Here is a 17,178-nt window from a genome sequence, read left to right as displayed (position 1 = left end):
TTGAAAACACCACAAATTTTGGGCTTTTATTTTGAAAACACCTAAAATTTTGGGCTTTTATTTTGAAAAAAAACACACATTAAAAACGTCACTTTAAACAGTATTTACAGCCAGGTTTGAGTGAAAAACAAATATTTCCATTGTCCCTCTGTCCCTTTGTCTTTCCTGTCAGTGTAGTATTTACTCTCCAAGACAATTAATAAGATCGTAACTTTCTACGACACCTGCAGTTGCGCTTATGGCCTCTAGGGGGAAGAGTTACTTAGTACTGCTTTAACACATTGAGTGCCAAAAACCGAAAAACTTTTTTAAATTAACACAAGTGAAATAGACGGTGATGAAAAACGTGTGAAGAATCATGATCTGGATATTATATATATATATATATATATATATACACACATACCCGTGTCCTGCTGGTTCAGTCTGGCGGCCTGTAAACATCGGGGTTACGTTGTGACTCGGGTTCTCTGAGTGTTTCTCTCCAAACCGATCCGTGGTCTGGGACACATGACCCTGGGTTTGTCTCTAAAGGGACCAGTCATTATTTCCTCATTTTAAACATGTCACACGTTTGTGGAAGATCTTGCACATACAGTACTGCAATATACTTATACATATACATAGACATAGACAGAGACATATACTTATACATATACATAGACATAGACAGAGACATATACATATACATATACAGTACATAGACATAGACATACATTTACTTCTACATAGACATAGACATATACATTTACTTCTACATAGACATAGACATTTACTTCTACATAGACATAGACATACATTTACTTCTACATAGACATAGACATATACATTTACTTCTACATAGACATAGACATGTACTGCACTAAAGACTTCATCAACATACTTAAAGGGATAGTTCAGGATTTTTGACATAGGGCCTCATTTCCTTGTTATCCAGTGTTTCTGATTAGGCTAGTGCTAGGCTAGTGCTAGGCTAGTGCTAGGCTAGTGCATGTCTATGGTATCAGCTAGCCTGCATTAAAAACAGTGTGACCCGCTCCACAGAGCACCTGAGGCAAATCACTTATAACTATAATACTATAACGCTATAACTATAATAACAGTGGATCCCAAAGTGGGGGTCGGGACCCCTCGGGAGGTCGCGGGGCCTTGGGTGGGGGTCCCCGAATGATTTCAAGGCGAAACCAAAAGTAAAATGAGTACTTTTTTTGTGTGTGTAAACCAGCCTTCATTCATTCAATGATTCAAAATAAACTCATGGGTTCCCAAACTTTTTTGTCTGGGACCCCAAAGTTGACACATAAACAAGTCGGGGGCCCCCATTGTTTAAAGTTATTGCTTATTACGCTACTTTAGGGAAGAAAAACATTTTATAATCAAGTTAACATGTTTCTAAACAGTTTATTTTGAATCATTGAATGCAGTGCAAGTAAAAAGTACAACGTATAGGTACTTTTACTTTACTTTAGTACATTTTATGATGAATACTTTTTACTTCACTACATTTTTAAATTGTCAAAAATGTGACAAAAATTTGACAAAAATTCAACAAAAATGTGACAAAAATTCATCAAAAATGTGACAAAAATTCATCAAAAATGTGACAAAAATTCAACAAAAAGTGACAAAAATGTGACAAAAATGTGACAAAAATTTAACAAAAATGTGACAAAAATTCAACAAAAAAGTGGCAAAAATTCAACGAAGATGTAACAAAAACAACAAAAAGATGTGACAAAAACTTTTTAAAAAATGACAAAAACTCACCATAGACATGCACTAGCCTAGCACTAGCCTAGCACTAGCCTAGCACCAGCCTAGCACTAGCCTAGCACTAGCCTAGCACTAGCCTAGCCTAGCACTAGCCTAGCACTAGCCTAGCACCACTAAACCTTTCAAACATAAGAACTGCATGAATTTAAAAAACATATTTCCATAAATCAACAACTCTCTGGATAAGCAGGAAATGAGGTCCTGTGTCAAAAATACTGAACCGTCCCTTTAATACGATTTTAAGGGACATTTACAGGTGAATCCAGGGCCGTGTGGTCATTGGTTTGGAGCTCTCGACTCAGCGCCCTGATTGGTCGACTCCCTCCTGTCCCTCCTGTGGCCGACGCCGCGGTGAAAAAAACTCTGTCCTCGAAGTCGTCGCGTTGTTGCCAAACTCTCCTCCGACTCGGGAGAAAATACTGTGACTTTTCTACGTTTGTAAAAAAAAAAAAAGGGGAAGAAAAAAAAAAAAACGCCGTTTAGTTTCTACCGTGACGAGGTTCTTTTAGCGGCGCCTCATTCGCCGCCTTTTACGTTACGGTTTAGCCAAATTCCAGAGTTAGGTTTAAACCCGTGAGGTCATGTGGTCCTCCGGACAGCAGGGGGCGCTCACTGAGGAAGCCGACCTGAACCCGTGAGGTCATGTGATCCTCCGGACAGCAGGGGGCGCTCACTGAGGAAGCCGACCTGAACCCGTGAGGTCATGTGATCCTCCGAACAGCAGGGGGCGCTCACTGAGGAAGCCGACCTGAACCCGGGAGGTCATGTGGTCCTCCGAACAGCAGGGGGCGCTCACTGAGGAAGCCGACCTGAACCCGTGAGGTCATGTGGTCCTCCGGACAGCAGGGGGCGCTCACTGAGGAAGCCGACCTGTGCCCGTGAGGTCATGTGATCCTCCGAACAGCAGGGGGCGCTCACTGAGGAAGCCGACCTGAACCCGTGAGGTCATGTGATCCTCCGAACAGCAGGGGGCGCTCACTGAGGAAGCTGACCTGATCTCAGCACTTACAATGTAAAAAAAAAAGGCTTTTATTTTGAAAACAACACACATGTAAAGCTTGTATTAAAAAAAAACTACTTTTATTTTGAAAGTTTTGCACATGAAAGGCTTTTATATTGAAAACAGCGATCTTATTTACAACTACAAATTTGAGGCTTTTATTTTGAAAGTGCCACACATGTTTGGCTTTTATTTCGTAAACCCCACTTTTAATGTGAATATAATAGTGATTTGAGGCTCTTACTTTGAAAACACCACAAATTTTGGGCTTTTATTGTGAAAACATCACACATAAAAAGCTTATATTAAAAAAACACTACTTTTATTTTGAAAGTTTTGCACATTAAAGGCTTTTATATTGAAAACAGCTACCTTATTTTGAAAACCCTACACATTTTGGGCTTTTATTTCGTAAACCCCACTTTTAATGTGAATATAATAGTGATTTCAGGCTCTTACTTTGAAAACACCACACATTTTGGGCTTTTAATTTGAAAACACTACAAATTTGGGGATTTTATTTCGAAAACACCACAAATTTTGGGCTTTTATTTTGAAAACACCACAAATTTAGGGATTTTATTTCCAAAACACCACACATTAAAAGCTTTTGTTGAATAAAAACACTAATGTTATGATGAAAGTACTGCACATTAAAGGCTTTTATATTGAAAACAGTGATCTTATTTTGAAAACCCTACACATCTGAAGCTTTTTAATTTGGAAGCCCAACTTTCAATGTGAATATAATAGTGATTTGATGCTTTTATTTTGAATATGCCACAAATTTTGGGCTTTTATTTTGAAAAAACACACATTAAAAGCTTTTGTTAAATGATTTATTTTGGAAGCCCGACTTTTAAGATGAATATAATAGTCATTTGAGACTTTTACTTTCGAAAACGCCACAAATACGAAGCTTTTATTTTGAAAACACCTCACCTTAAAATGCTTTTATTAAAAAAAGTACTGCACATTAAAGGCTTTTACATTGAAAACACCGATTTTACTTTGGAAACACCAACATTTGTATTATTTAGGATTATTCATTAAGCCCAACTTTTAATGTGAACACACTTACTTTGAAAAAGCCACAAATACGAAGCTTTTATTGTGAAAACACTACGAATTTGAGGTTTTATTGTGTAAGCGCCAAACAGGAAGAGGTTTTTTTCCACCTACTCCTGGTCAGACTTTACTCCAGTAACAAGTATTTGCATAAAGTACTGAAGTATTTGCATAAAGTACTGAAGTATTGAAAGCGCCACCTGCTGTTCACGGAGCGCATGAGTCTTTTCTCCAGGACAAACGGACGTCGCGGGTTTAAAAAAAGTCTCAGATTGTTTAATATAATCCTGAAATATTAATATATAGTTATTTATATCTGTGTCATATTTATTTGGACTTGAATGAGGTTCATCTTATTTTGAAACGTCTCGTGTCTTTCTTCTCTGTAAATGTGGCTTTTATTTTGGAAAAAACGTATATTTACCTCTTTAGAAAAACAAAAGGGAAGCTTCACGTCACGTTCAGGGGGATTTTATATGAAAAACGCTGGAAAAGCCTCGTTCTCCCGGAAAGTCTATTTTTACATTCGGTGTCTGTGTTCGTGAGCGCTTTTTAACCACGTGGCGTGAAGTAGTGCATCAGACGTAGCATTCAGAGGAAAGGGTGGGAGGCGTTTGTAAAATCTGGAAATATCTTCTTCATTTAGAGACGAATAAAGCTGTTTGTAATAAAACAACTGCACAACTGTCTTTATTCATGTGGGACGTGTTTGAGACCGAGCTCAGGCGGATTTTATTATTATTATTTCAGTGCTACGTCAAAAATGTGACAAAAATGTGACAAAAATGTGACAAAAATTCAACAAAAATGTGACAAAAATGAGATAAAAATGTGACAAAAATTCAACAAAAATTCAACAAAAATTCAACAAAAATTCTACAAAAATTCTACAAAAATTTGACAAAAATTTGACAAAAAATTGACAAAAATTCAACAAAAAAGTGAAAAAAACAACAAAAAGTGACAAAAAATCAACAAAAATGTGACAAAAATTCGACAAAAATGTGACAAAAATTTAACAAAAATGTGACAAAAATTCAACAAAAATGTGACAAAAATTCAACAAAAATGTGACAAAAACAACAAAAAGTGACAAAAAAGTGACAAAAATTCAACAAAAATGTGACAAAAATTCAATAAAAATGTGACAAAAAAGTGACAAAAATTCAATAAAAATGTGACGAAAATGTGACAAAAATGTGACAAAAATGTGACAAAAATGTGACAAAAATTCAACAAAAATGTGACAAAAATTCAACAAAAATTCAACAAAAATTCAACAAAAAGTGACAAAAATTCAACAAAAAGTGACAAAAATGTGACAAAAATTCAACAAAAATGTGACAAAAAGTGACAAAAATGTGACAAAAAATCAACAAAAATTCAACAAAAATTCAACAAAAATTCAACAAAAATGTGGAAAAAAAAACAAAAAGTGACAAAAATTCTATAAAAATGTGACAAAAATGTGACAAAAATGTGACAAAAACAACAAAAAGTGACAAAAATTCAACAAAAATGTGACAAAAACTCTCCTCCGACTCGGGAGAAAATACTGTGACTTTTCTACGTTTGTAAAATAAAAAAAAAAGGGGAAGAAAAAAAAAAACGCCGTTTAGTTTCTACGTCAAGCTTCTCACCTGAACTTAGACGATCTGTCATTTTTCGTGACTTTTTTAAAGGCAGTTGTTTTTGTTTGTACTTCTCTATGTAAATAAAACTTCATACAGCGCATATGAAAACATGAACTGACTCAAACTCGCAAATACATTTCCCCTTATATTTATGTCACTGATCTACAGCAGAAGTTTCACCTTTAATGTTTTCCCAGTTCGCCTGCAGCGTCTCCCTGTAGTGTGGCTCCCTCTGGTGGAAGTGCTCTGTCCTTGCATCACAAACACTGTTTTCTGGAGGAGGCAGATCATGGACAATAAAAACAAACAACTTTATTGTGAAAGGGTTAAAGTGTAACGTTTTCCCACCTTAGCTAATGACAAGGAAAAAAACAAATCATCTGACTGACTATCACCAACCCCAGACGCAGAAACAAGTCCACTCTGCAGAGAGAGGGGAATAATCATATGAAAACAGCGACAGTTTGCACAGCGAGGGAAGAAGCTCCTCAATAGCAACATCCAAAAAGCCATCATTTAAAACTGAGGAGGAGGGCGGCTGATAACTCCATGGTGGTTACTATGGCTATGGTCATTCTCTCGTCCAGTCTGTCCTGGAGTTTCTTTGTGACAACATCATCATGTTCTATTCCTCTGGTGTCTCCGTATCCTGGAGTGTCGATGATGGTCAGAGAATAAGGAACAGTTTTCCCTTCGAACCCAAACACTTGATAAACAGTCACTGCGGTCGTCTGAGTTTCTGTCTGAGGCCTGTTCTTCTCCTCTGGAACCATGCCCTTGAGTAAATAAAGGCCCCGGTCTATATTAGAGAATTTACAGTATTTTAAAAGTTTGAATCTATTTACAGTGGGGCAAAAAAGTATTTAGTCAGCCACCAATTGTGCAAGTTCTCCCACTTAAAATAATGACAGAGGTCTGTAATTGTCATCATAGGTTCACTTCAACTGTGAGAGACAGAATGTGAAAAACAAATCCAGGAATTCACATTGTAGGATTTTTAAAGAATTTATTTGTAAATTATGGTGAAAAATAAGTATTTGGTCAATAACAAAAATTCAACTCAATCCTTTGTAATATAACCTTTGTTGGCAATAACAGAGGTCAGACGATTACTATAGGTCTGTACCAGGTTTGCACACACAGTAGCTGGTGTTTTGGCCCATTCCTCCTGCAGATCTTCTCCAGAGCAGTGATGTTTTGGGGCTGTCGCCGAGCAACACGGACTTTCACCTCCCTCCACAGGTTTTCTATGGGGTTGAGGTCTGGAGACTGGCTAGGCCACTCCAGGACCTTCAAATGCTTCTTACGGAGCCAGTCCTTCGTTGCCCGGGCGGTTCTTACGGAGCCAGTCCTTCGTTGCCCGGGCGGTTCTTACGGAGCCAGTCCTTCGTTGCCCGGGCGGTGTGTTTGGGATCTTTGTCATGCTGGAAGACCCAGCCACGTTTCATCTTCAAAGCTCTCACTGATGGAAGGAGGTTCTCACGATACATGGCCCCATTCATTCTTTCCTTAACACGGATCAGTCGTCCTGTCCCCTTAGCAGAAAACCAGCCCCAAAGCACGATGTTTCCACCCCCATGCTTCACAGTAGGTCTGGTGTTCTTGGGATGCAGCTCAGCATTCTTCTTCCTCCAAACACGACGAGTTGAGTTTATACCAAACAGTTCTACTTTGGTTTGATCTGACCACATGACATTCTCCCAATCCTCTGCTGTATCATCCATGTGCTCTGTGGCAAACTTCAGACGGGCCTGGACATGCACTGGCTTAAGCAGGGGGACACGTCTGGGATTCCCTGTCGTTGTAGTGTGTTACTGATGGTCACCTTTGTTACTTTGGTCCCAGCTCTCTGCAGGTCATTCACCAGGTCATTCACCAGGTCATTCACCAGGTCCTTCACCAGGTCATTCACCAGGCCCCCCCGTGTGGTTCTGGGATTGCTGCTCACCGTTCTCATGATCATTGTGACCCCACGGGATGAGATCTTGCGTGGAGCCCCAGATCGAGGGAGATTGTCAGTGGTCTTGTATGTCTTCCATTTTCTGATAATTGCTCCCACAGTTGATTTTTTCACACCAAGTGGCTCCGCAAGAAGCATTTGAAAGTCCTGGAGTGGCCTAGCCAGTCTCCAGACCTCAACCCCATAGAAAACCTGTGGAGGGAGTTGAAAGTCCGTGTTGCTCGGCGACAGCCCCAAAACATCACTGCTCTGGAGAAGATCTGCAGGAGGAATGGGCCAAAACACCAGCTACTGTGTGTGCAAACCTGGTGCAGACCTATAGTAATGTTTGACCTGTTATTGCCAACAAAGGTTATATTACAAAGTATTGAGTTGAATTTGTGTTATTGACCAAATACTTATTTTCCACCATAATTTACAAATAAATTCTTTAAAATCCTACAATGTGAATTCCTGGATGTTTTGTTTTTCACATTCTGTCTCTCACAGTTGAAGTGAACCTATGATGAAAATTACAGACCTCTGTCATTATTTTAAGTGGGGGAACTTGCACAATTGGTGGCCGACTAAATACTTTTTTGCCCCACTGTACATGTTTTATTTAGTTTCTCTATAAAGTTAAGTTTTAAAACACATGTACAATTTATAAAATGATTTTAATTTTATTCAAAACATAAAATAAAAATAACAAAATTGTTAATAACTCTAATCTGCTGGAGAAAGAATGTCCTCCATCCTCCAAAACCATAACCACATTTATTAGTTCATTTATTGTCCTGAAGTTATTGCTCCCTGTTTATGAGATACTTTTATTCCATCGTTATTACTCGCTCATTTAACATAGTTTTCTTTTTAGTAACTTTCTGCTACTTTCAGTGTTTGAGGAGCGACTATAACACGTTATTCCTCCACTGTAAGATCAATAAAATCAAATCTTAAACCACCTTATTTTTTCCATCAAAGGCTGAAAACTCGGAGCAAAAACATGTAGTGAAAGAGGGTCTCCCTGCCTTGTTCCTCTTTTTAAATCAAAACGCCTCTAAATCCAGTGCTTTTGCCTTGCATATATACGCCTCCAATAAACATAACTTCACATGTTATTGTTAAAGCTAAAGGAAGCGGCGGAATTAAAATGTAACTCGGCTCATTTAACTTAACTTAACTTAACTTAACTTAACTTTAAGGTCTGTTTTCAGGGTCAAAGGAAATGCTGGAAAACTGACCTGAGATTTTATTAAATTAATGTAATGTTTTCTAATCATGTGTTCAGAGTCTTTCTCACAAATACTTATAATTTACTCATGAAATTATAAGTATTTATAATTATAAATAAATAAATCAGGTATAAATCTTTATACCTGATTTATATAAAGAAATCAGGTGTAGGGCCTTTAACTTGTGAACATTAAGGACATTAATCATACAACATTTTTAATACCATTTCTATTATAAAACTAACAGGAAACCACACACACACTGTTTGCTTGTAAGTCGTTAATAAAAACACCACTTTATGATTTTGTGAATTTTATTTAAAGCTCTGAATCAACAGCACTGACAGCTTAAACAGTTAAACAGGCGTTTACAATGACTGCATAATATACAGAATGATTACAGTGATATAAGGAACATAATAATCATGAATATATAAGTGTGGATTACAAATACAGAACCTTAACTGTGGCAGCTTTAATAACGTCATGTGACCCACAGGTGTCGCTAAAACAACACTGAAAGGATCTATATCATGCTATTTCAGCCATTCCAAAGTTAAGTATAGGCATGTATATGATATATTGTACCTCTACCACTATTGAGCACTAACTTTTGTGATAAATATAAGTGTTTTCTGGAGGTATTTTTCAAACCCAGAAGACACAACGCTTCGATTCAGTTAACTCCGCCCCCTCTCCCCGCACATACTTTACCGTAATATAAATAAACAGCAATAAGTGAAATTGCTTCACGATGCAGTTATACGGAGTTGACATCTGCAACACAGCTTGATAAATGGCTAACACACATGCTAATATGCTAACACACAAGCTAATATGCTAACACACATGCTAATATGCTAACACACAAGCTAACCCGCGTTTGGATTGACTCACCCTCTGCTCCATCGCTGTTTACATTGTGGGACTCGTGTTGGTTATAAAAGTTAATCCACTTTAGTTCTGGTGAAGGTTCACCAAACATCCATCAGTGACAGTCACAGAAAAACAATATTTTGGTGAAAGTCGCTGAATCCTGGAGAAAAAAACAACTTCAAGTGGCCTCTTCCTGAAAAAGGTTGAACAAACTCCTCGTCCTCGTAGCCAAACGCGCTTCTTTTTCTCCGTGACATGATCGTTAGGTAAGAATAAAGAACAGGTGTGTCCAGTTATAACGAGCTCCATCTTCAGCTGCAGCACAAACATGACTGATCTGTTCAGACGCTCAGGGACGTGTTTGTTTTGGCCACAGCTGACCTGGAAGCACCTCGGGCACATCCTTTTTATTTATTTTCCTCTTTCATCTCTCTTACGACAGAAATAATGAAAACGCTGTTTTACAAATTAAAATCCGTCCGTAAGCATAGAATTAAGACATTACATTACAGACGTCGAGCACTTCCGTTCCGCTGTGACGACACAACTGAACACTCAGTCGTTCACCAGGAGAGGGCGGAGCCTCAGAGAGCAGGAGGGCGGAGCCTCAGAGAGCAGGAGGGCGGAGCCTCAGAGAGCAGGATTCAGGAAGATTACTGAGAGCTGCGTGAATGAAGCCACAAACCACTCTGGGGGTGTTTTTGATAAGGAAATAGCATAACAACATGGCTAAAAGCTCCAAAAAGTCGATTTTGCAGGATATAGGACCTTTAAGACTCTAATGTAAAGTAATGTAAATCACATGTTGCATCAGTTACTGAGCATCAGTTAATACACACAAGGCATGAAGTGCTACATATATATATTATATATCATTATTAAAGGAACAATGTACAGAGATAATTATGCTCAAAGACAAAGGTTTTAATCAGTGGCTGCTTAGAGCAGATAATCAGGAAATTAGGAATTATTTTAATCTTTCTTTTTCAAAGCCAAACTTTTATCTCCATGTCTAGAATTACATTGAATGAAAATACTTTTCTGTATTTTTTCCTAAAATACAGAAAAGTGGTTTGTGGTTTTCTTCACACCTGTGAACCTGTGTTACTAAAATATTGTGTTACTTTTCCGAAAATATGTTTAGCCTGTTCTTTTTTGTTTTTCAGAAAGTCGATGCATTTTGTAAAGTAACTGGCTGCAGCCTTGTTCTTCTCTTCAATCTGATCTTTAATTTTCTCCAGTTTTTGGACCTTCTCTGTGTCTCCGATCTCCTTCATCTTCTCCATCAGAAACTCCAGATGGACATAAGTAAAAACTGAGTCCACGTTGAGGGAAATCTGGTCCAGCTTCTCAATGTGCTGAAAGGCCTTGTCCAGATCCTGTTTTTTCTGTTGTTTCAGTTTGGCCATTTCCTTCTCCAGATTCTTATATTTGTCCTTCATTTCTTTATAGGTCGTTGGCACGGTTCTGATTTTGTCCACATATATCCAATTCTCTTTCACATGATCTTTCACTGGACATTTTCCGGAGCAGGAGGTGCATCTTCCATCTTTCATGACCTCACACCAGGATGGATCCCAGGCCCAGGTGCATCCTGGGTAATGACAGTTCTCTTTACAGTTATTACAAGTGGTAGCTCGACCACTCTCAATTTTTTCTGTATCTCTGTAGACCTCGTTGTCATTCACAGTAAAGTCCTTGCTCTTCTTTATCTCTTCTTCATATTTTGTCAGTTCGTCTTTGTTTTCGTTCATTACAATTTGCTTTATTTCTATTGTTAGGACTCTTTCCTCCAGGTTCTGGATACAGGCCGTCAGGCGGATTCTCTCCTTAATCACCTCCACTGTCGTCTTCAGGGACTGAGGAGGACGTTGTTCTAGAAACTCTGTGAAGTCTTTCATTCCATCCTCGGAGGTTTCAAAAGCAAATTTTGAGGCTCTTTCAGTTTTCTTGTTTTCAATCTTTTTCTTTTGACAGTTGTTGAAGAGGAAATAAACTGGTTCGTTTTTGTCTCTGGCACATTTAATCTTTGCTTCATCTAAAGCTTGAAGAGCGTCTGTGGGCTCTGTTCCATCTGAGTGAGTCATCAAGGCCACGATGTTCTGCTCCATGTCTCTCCCAAACATAGAAGTGACTGAGTTAAAGATATAGGCCATTCTCTCGTCCAGTCTGTTCTCTGTGGCCTTCAGCACCAAACCCACTGCATCGATGGTCTCCACTCCTCCAGAGATAGAGAACAGGTCCTGGAGAAGTTTCGTTACAATATCATCATTTTCTATTCCTCTGGTGTCTCCGTATCCTGGAGTGTCGATGATGGTCAGAGAATAAGGAACAGTTTTCCCCTCGAACCCAAACACTTCATAAACAGACACAGCAGTGGTTTGACTTTCTGTCTGAGGCCTGTTCTTCTCATCTTCAATGATCTCAAACCAAACTTCATATTTAAACTTCACCCCCATCACAAAGTTGACCAGGGCGTTGATGAGAGTGGACTTCCCTGAACCTGTGGCCCCCACCAGGAGGACGGTCTTATTCTGGTGTCTAGAACTTTGTTCTCCCAGAGTAAATTTTCTGAGTTCAGATGTTTCATCATCCTTTTTGTCCAGATTGAGTCTGTGCAGAGGCAGACGGTAACGAGCAGGAGGACCACTGCTGATCTTACTGTGGTCCTGAATGTACTTCTGTAAATCTGACGCCATTTTCTTTTCCTAGAGGAGAAGGAAAAACTATGATCAATAACAGACATAGCAGATGTTAGGAGGCACTGACCTGACCTGTGTTTTCATCAGTGTTTTACAGAACAAACAAAACTAATGATACAAACACAAGGCGGTATCGTGTTTCACAACTGTTCCAGACATCAGGACGGTGATGCTCGTTAGCCATCGAGGAGAAATAGCGCACGCCGTTGGGGCGTGTCATTGTGCATGTGTGGCTCATGACTATATAACTATAGAAGTTTGTTTTTCAGCGTGAAACCAGTGAACTTTTCCAGGCTAACTTTTCCAGTGCGACTGATGATGTCCTAACTGTAAGAACGCACAGTGCCCCCTGCTGGCCACTACGTTTCCAGAGCCAACTCGCCTTCAGAGCGTGCTTTAAAACAGAAGGATGTAGTGTGGATTTGCATAGCAGTTTGCTGAACAGAAGCAAAGGTTACTTCAGACGGGTGAGAGAAAGTTTGTTTGCTGTACCATCGTGTCTGTTTGCTCTGTCATGAAGCCATTGTTGTGCTGTAGCGAGCATGGTGTGTTCAGTGGGTTGGATTTGTTTTGGGTCGTAAACCGTCTGCGCAGGTTATGGAAAATATAACGTAGTCATTGTGGCACTACTGACAGTGTGTGTGTTCTTCTTTCCTCTGGTCACATGTGTGTGTGTTGGAATAATATTGTTAGTTGTCATTGTGTTATTAGCTGCTGTAGAGGTTGGCTCTATGGCAGTGGTCGGCAACATCCATCCTGGGGGACAATTTTGGCCTAAGCCTAAGAGACTCAATTGCTCTTTATCTGCAAATGTTTTGCCCGGATCTTTGCTTGTGTCTGGCACAACACCATTCCACTGTTGCATTGTAACTCTAAGCAGCCTAACTTCTAGGTTAAATTGTGGTTCGTCCCAACCCTTATACTTTACTTCATCCAGGCACGACAGCGCTTCTCACGCTGTGCATAAACAGCAGGTCACTTATGCAACACCTGCCGGCCCATGCAACATTTTGTCACTCAGAAAGGGTTGAAACACAGTGATGGGCACATGGAGACAGTGAGGGAAACTCATCTTGCTTGCAGAGTTCTTTGACAATTTGCATCAATCACACTGCATCTTGTTTGAAGTTACAATATTTTTGGAAAGAGATCTCCTCAATCCGCACAATTTTACCACAAAAATAGTACTGTAAAAGTAGTTACAATAGAGAAATTAGGAAAAAGTGAAATAAAAATGAAGATGCTTTTCATAGTAGGCTACCCAACACCTAATTGCGCTTAGTGTTAAATTAAACTGCAATAAAATCCTCGCCAAATGCGCTGATAATTAACATAAAGGGGCAAAGGAGGATGAACTTTTTTTTCTTGAAAAGTACAATTAAACGAAAGCTGAACAATATAAAAGCACTCGCTGAAATCGTGACGACGCATTGGTATTGGTGATATAGATGAAAAACAACACGCAATAGTTGCAGGATGAACTGGGACCCTAAAAAACATTAAATAATTACAATTAGTAATGGATTCTGAATTACAATTAATAGAGTTGTATGGCTATTAAACTTTACAGTGGAATACTGAAATTTTCCCTCTTCCACAATCTTTTTGAAGTCTGGCGTTAATGATGTGACTTTCAGGCGCAGGGCATTTTCCAGGTTATTGTGTGTCAGTCTGTTTCTTTCATGGGTTTTTATTGCTCACTGTAATCTTCAGGGCAGGAGAGCCAGAACGTACACAGGGACTGCACGTAAGGCTGAGATAAGGCTGAGATAAGGCTGAGGTAAGGCTGAGGTAAATCATTTCCTGTACATCAACGGAGTCAAGAGTTGGAATTAAACATATTTTAGATTTTTGTGACAAACTTCAGACTCACCGATACTTTGAGCTTCACAAATCTTCATCCACTTGAGCTTGAGCTGGTGCAGCTTCTGTCAGGAGTCTGTCCTGGGGAGACACACACTTCATAAGCCTGATGCTCACCCCCATTTTCAATTGAACAGATGCATTTGTTGTTTTTGTTTTGTATATTTTATTGTCCTGTAGGGAAATGTGTCTCTGCATTTAACCCATCCTTCGATGCCGCTGGGGCGACCCCGTCAGGAGCAGGGGTCGACGGCAGTGCCGCGCCCGGGGACCCGTCTCCATGAGACAGGCTGATGGTCAGAATCACCTGGCTGGAGGATTCACCTATTGTACATGTTTTTAGTGGTAGGGGAAACCGGAGTACCCGGAGGAAACCTACGCAGACACAGGGAGAACATAGTCCGGGCTGGTGTCAAAGGTGATGACAATGATTATGAATATTATTAGGCCCGAGCGCCATACATGGCGATAGGGACTATTGTTTCTGCAACGCAGGGTGCGCCAGGGGCCGCCTCGATGGCGCACGGTGCACAACGGACACGACAGCGACCTACGACCACGACAGACGCATAGGACTCGGCCACAGCTTTCCGAAAATGTATAATGTGTGAAAACAGCTATAATGGAAAAAACGGCTATATTGTTGTTGCAAAAAATATTATTTTTATTCTATCCGTACCGCCTCTTAAAACTGGATTTTGACCCTCTGAACATGCTCGAAAACTCAATTAAAAATCACCGAAAAATCAAACCAACTTGGCCACACACTCGCGCCTTTCGGCCTTAAGTGGGTTTTAAGTGGTTGTAAGTGGCCCACCCATCCTCCGTGAAAATCGCCAGAGGTCTTAGTTTCCCCTGAAATTCGTCAATTTTCCAAATTTATTCACACCACCTACAATTTTAGACTCGTACATGTTTATACTACCCCTCTGTCACAAAAAGACACTTTTATTTAGACATTTTTGGCTCCAAAATCAACTTTTTCTAAACTTTATAGTCACAGGAAGTTCAGTTTTCCTGTTTCCTGTCCGTCCCTATGTGTGTTCCCCGTACTATTTGGGTCTCAACCAAATTTTCTTCAATATCAAGAGTGCTGCAGGGCTGGTGCACCCTCTCATCAAATCTTTGGGCAGCCAGGGGAATTTACCCTAATAAAAAATAATTCAATATATTTATGCTTAAGCTGTATTTCAGGCAACCCCGAAGCCAATTACAGAGGCTAAGAGAAGTACTGTCAGAAAGTCTCATAGAAGATGTGAATGCAGCTCTGAGAGCAATTCCTACATCAACCATCACTGAAACCAATAAGCTGATATACTCCACAGCAGCAGTGATCCTAGAGACGCTTGGCTATCGTAAGAGCAACCATGAGATGAAATACCCACCATGGAAAAGAAGGCTGGAGGATAACATCAAGGCAGCACGGAGGGAAGTGAGTCACAGAGGCCTTGAAAGGTGCAATGAAAAAGCAAGTACCCAAAAGGTACAGCCAGATGCCCATACCTGAAGCACTGGAAACTGCCAAACAAAGGCTCCAAGCCTTGGCCAGCCGCCTAAAGAGATACACGAGAGACAATGAAGCCAGACGAGTAAATCGTCTGTTCGCAACTCAACCAGCGAAAGTGTACGCTCAGTGGCAGGGTAACAATAACAGAGCAGACCCACCAAGGCTGGAAACTGAACAGTACTGGAAAGGCATATGGGAGAAGGAGGCAGCACACAACAGTGATGCACAGTGGCTGGTGGCTCTGAGAGAGGACCACAGAGAGGACCACAGAGAGGACCACGGAGAGGACCACAGAGAGGACCACAGAGAGGACCACTGAGAGGACCACAGAGAGGACCACAGAGAGGACCACAGAGAGGACCACAGAGAGGACCACAGCAACCTCCCTGAACAGAATCCAGTTACCATCACAGTGGCAGACGTCCAAGAAAGAGCCTCAGGTATGAAAAACTGGACAGCACCAGGCCCTGAAATGATACACGCCTACTGGCTTAAGAAACTCACGTCTCCATGAGCGCTTGGCAGCACAAATGAACCAGCTGCTGAGGGATGGGAATCACCCTGAATGGTTAACCGAAGGGCGCACAATCCTGATCCTGAAGGATCCCTCAAAGGGTCCAGTCCCATCCAACTATCGGCCAATAACCTGCCTCTCCACAACGTGGAAGCTCATGTCCGGCACCATAGCGGCTCAGATAAGTAAGCACATGGATCAATACATGAGCACAGCTCAGAAGGGAATCGGTAAAGATACCAGAGGTGCCAAACACCAGCTCCTGGTAGACAGAACAGTCGCTCGAGACTGCAGAACCCGACACACTAACCTGAGCACTGCCTGGATTGATTACAAGAAAGCCTACGACTCAATGCCACAAACTTGGATCATTGAATGCCTGGAGCTATACAACATCAACAGGACTCCAAGAGCCTTCATTGCAAACTCGATGAGGTTGTGGAAAACCACCCTTGAAGCCAATGGCCACAAGGAGACGCCCTGTCCCCACTGCTGTTCTGCATAGGTCTGACCCCCCTCAGCCAAATAATCAACAAGACTGGCTATGGATACCGACTCAGAAACGGGGCCACCATCAGTCACCTCCTCTACATGGATGACATCAAGCTGTAGCTAAGAATGAGCGAGACATCGACTCACTGATCCAGACCACCCGGATATACAGGGCAGACACTGGGATGTCATTCGGACTAGAGAAGTGTGGTCGGATGGTGACTAAGAGAGGGAAGGTCGTCCACACAGAAGGTCTCACTCCCAGAAGGAACAATAGCAGACATTGAGGACAGTTACAAGTACCTCGGAATCCCACAAGCAAATGGCAACCTCGAAGAGGTGACAAGGAAAGCGGCTACGGTTAAATACCTCCAACGAGTAAGGCAGGTCCTAAGAAGCAGCTCAATGGCAAGAACAAGTCCCGGGCAATAAACAGCTACGCCCTACCAGTAATCAGATCCCCTGCAGGAATAATAAGCTGGCCAAAGGATGAGATACAGACCACAGATGTTAAGACGTGAAAGCTCCTAACCATGCACGGAGGGTTCCACCCCAAATCCAGCACCCTGAGGCTG

The 17,178-nt window shown here is 40.8% G+C and overlaps 1 protein-coding gene across 1 annotated transcript; it reads right to left on the bottom strand.

The window, feature by feature from the left end:
• Positions 1-6,812: 6,812 nt before the first annotated feature.
• On the bottom strand, positions 6,813-14,173 carry LOC306982821 (uncharacterized protein; the record flags this gene model as incomplete). Its single annotated transcript, XM_079583270.1, has 3 exons — positions 14,101-14,173; positions 10,718-12,233; positions 6,813-7,270 (listed from the first exon to the last, which is right to left on the bottom strand). Exons 2-3 carry the CDS (start codon positions 12,222-12,224, stop codon positions 6,813-6,815), a joined length of 1,965 nt encoding a protein of 654 aa, XP_079439396.1. The 5' UTR covers positions 12,225-12,233; positions 14,101-14,173.
• Between the last annotated feature and the right edge of the window lie 3,005 nt (positions 14,174-17,178).

The sequence above is a fragment of the Gobius niger genome (assembly GCF_951799975.1).
Source record: "Gobius niger genome assembly, contig: SCAFFOLD_145, whole genome shotgun sequence".
NCBI classification, from domain to species: domain Eukaryota; kingdom Metazoa; phylum Chordata; class Actinopteri; order Gobiiformes; family Gobiidae; genus Gobius; species Gobius niger.
The sequence above is the reverse complement of the archived record's forward strand: the minus strand, read 5'-3'. Positions and strand labels throughout refer to the sequence as shown.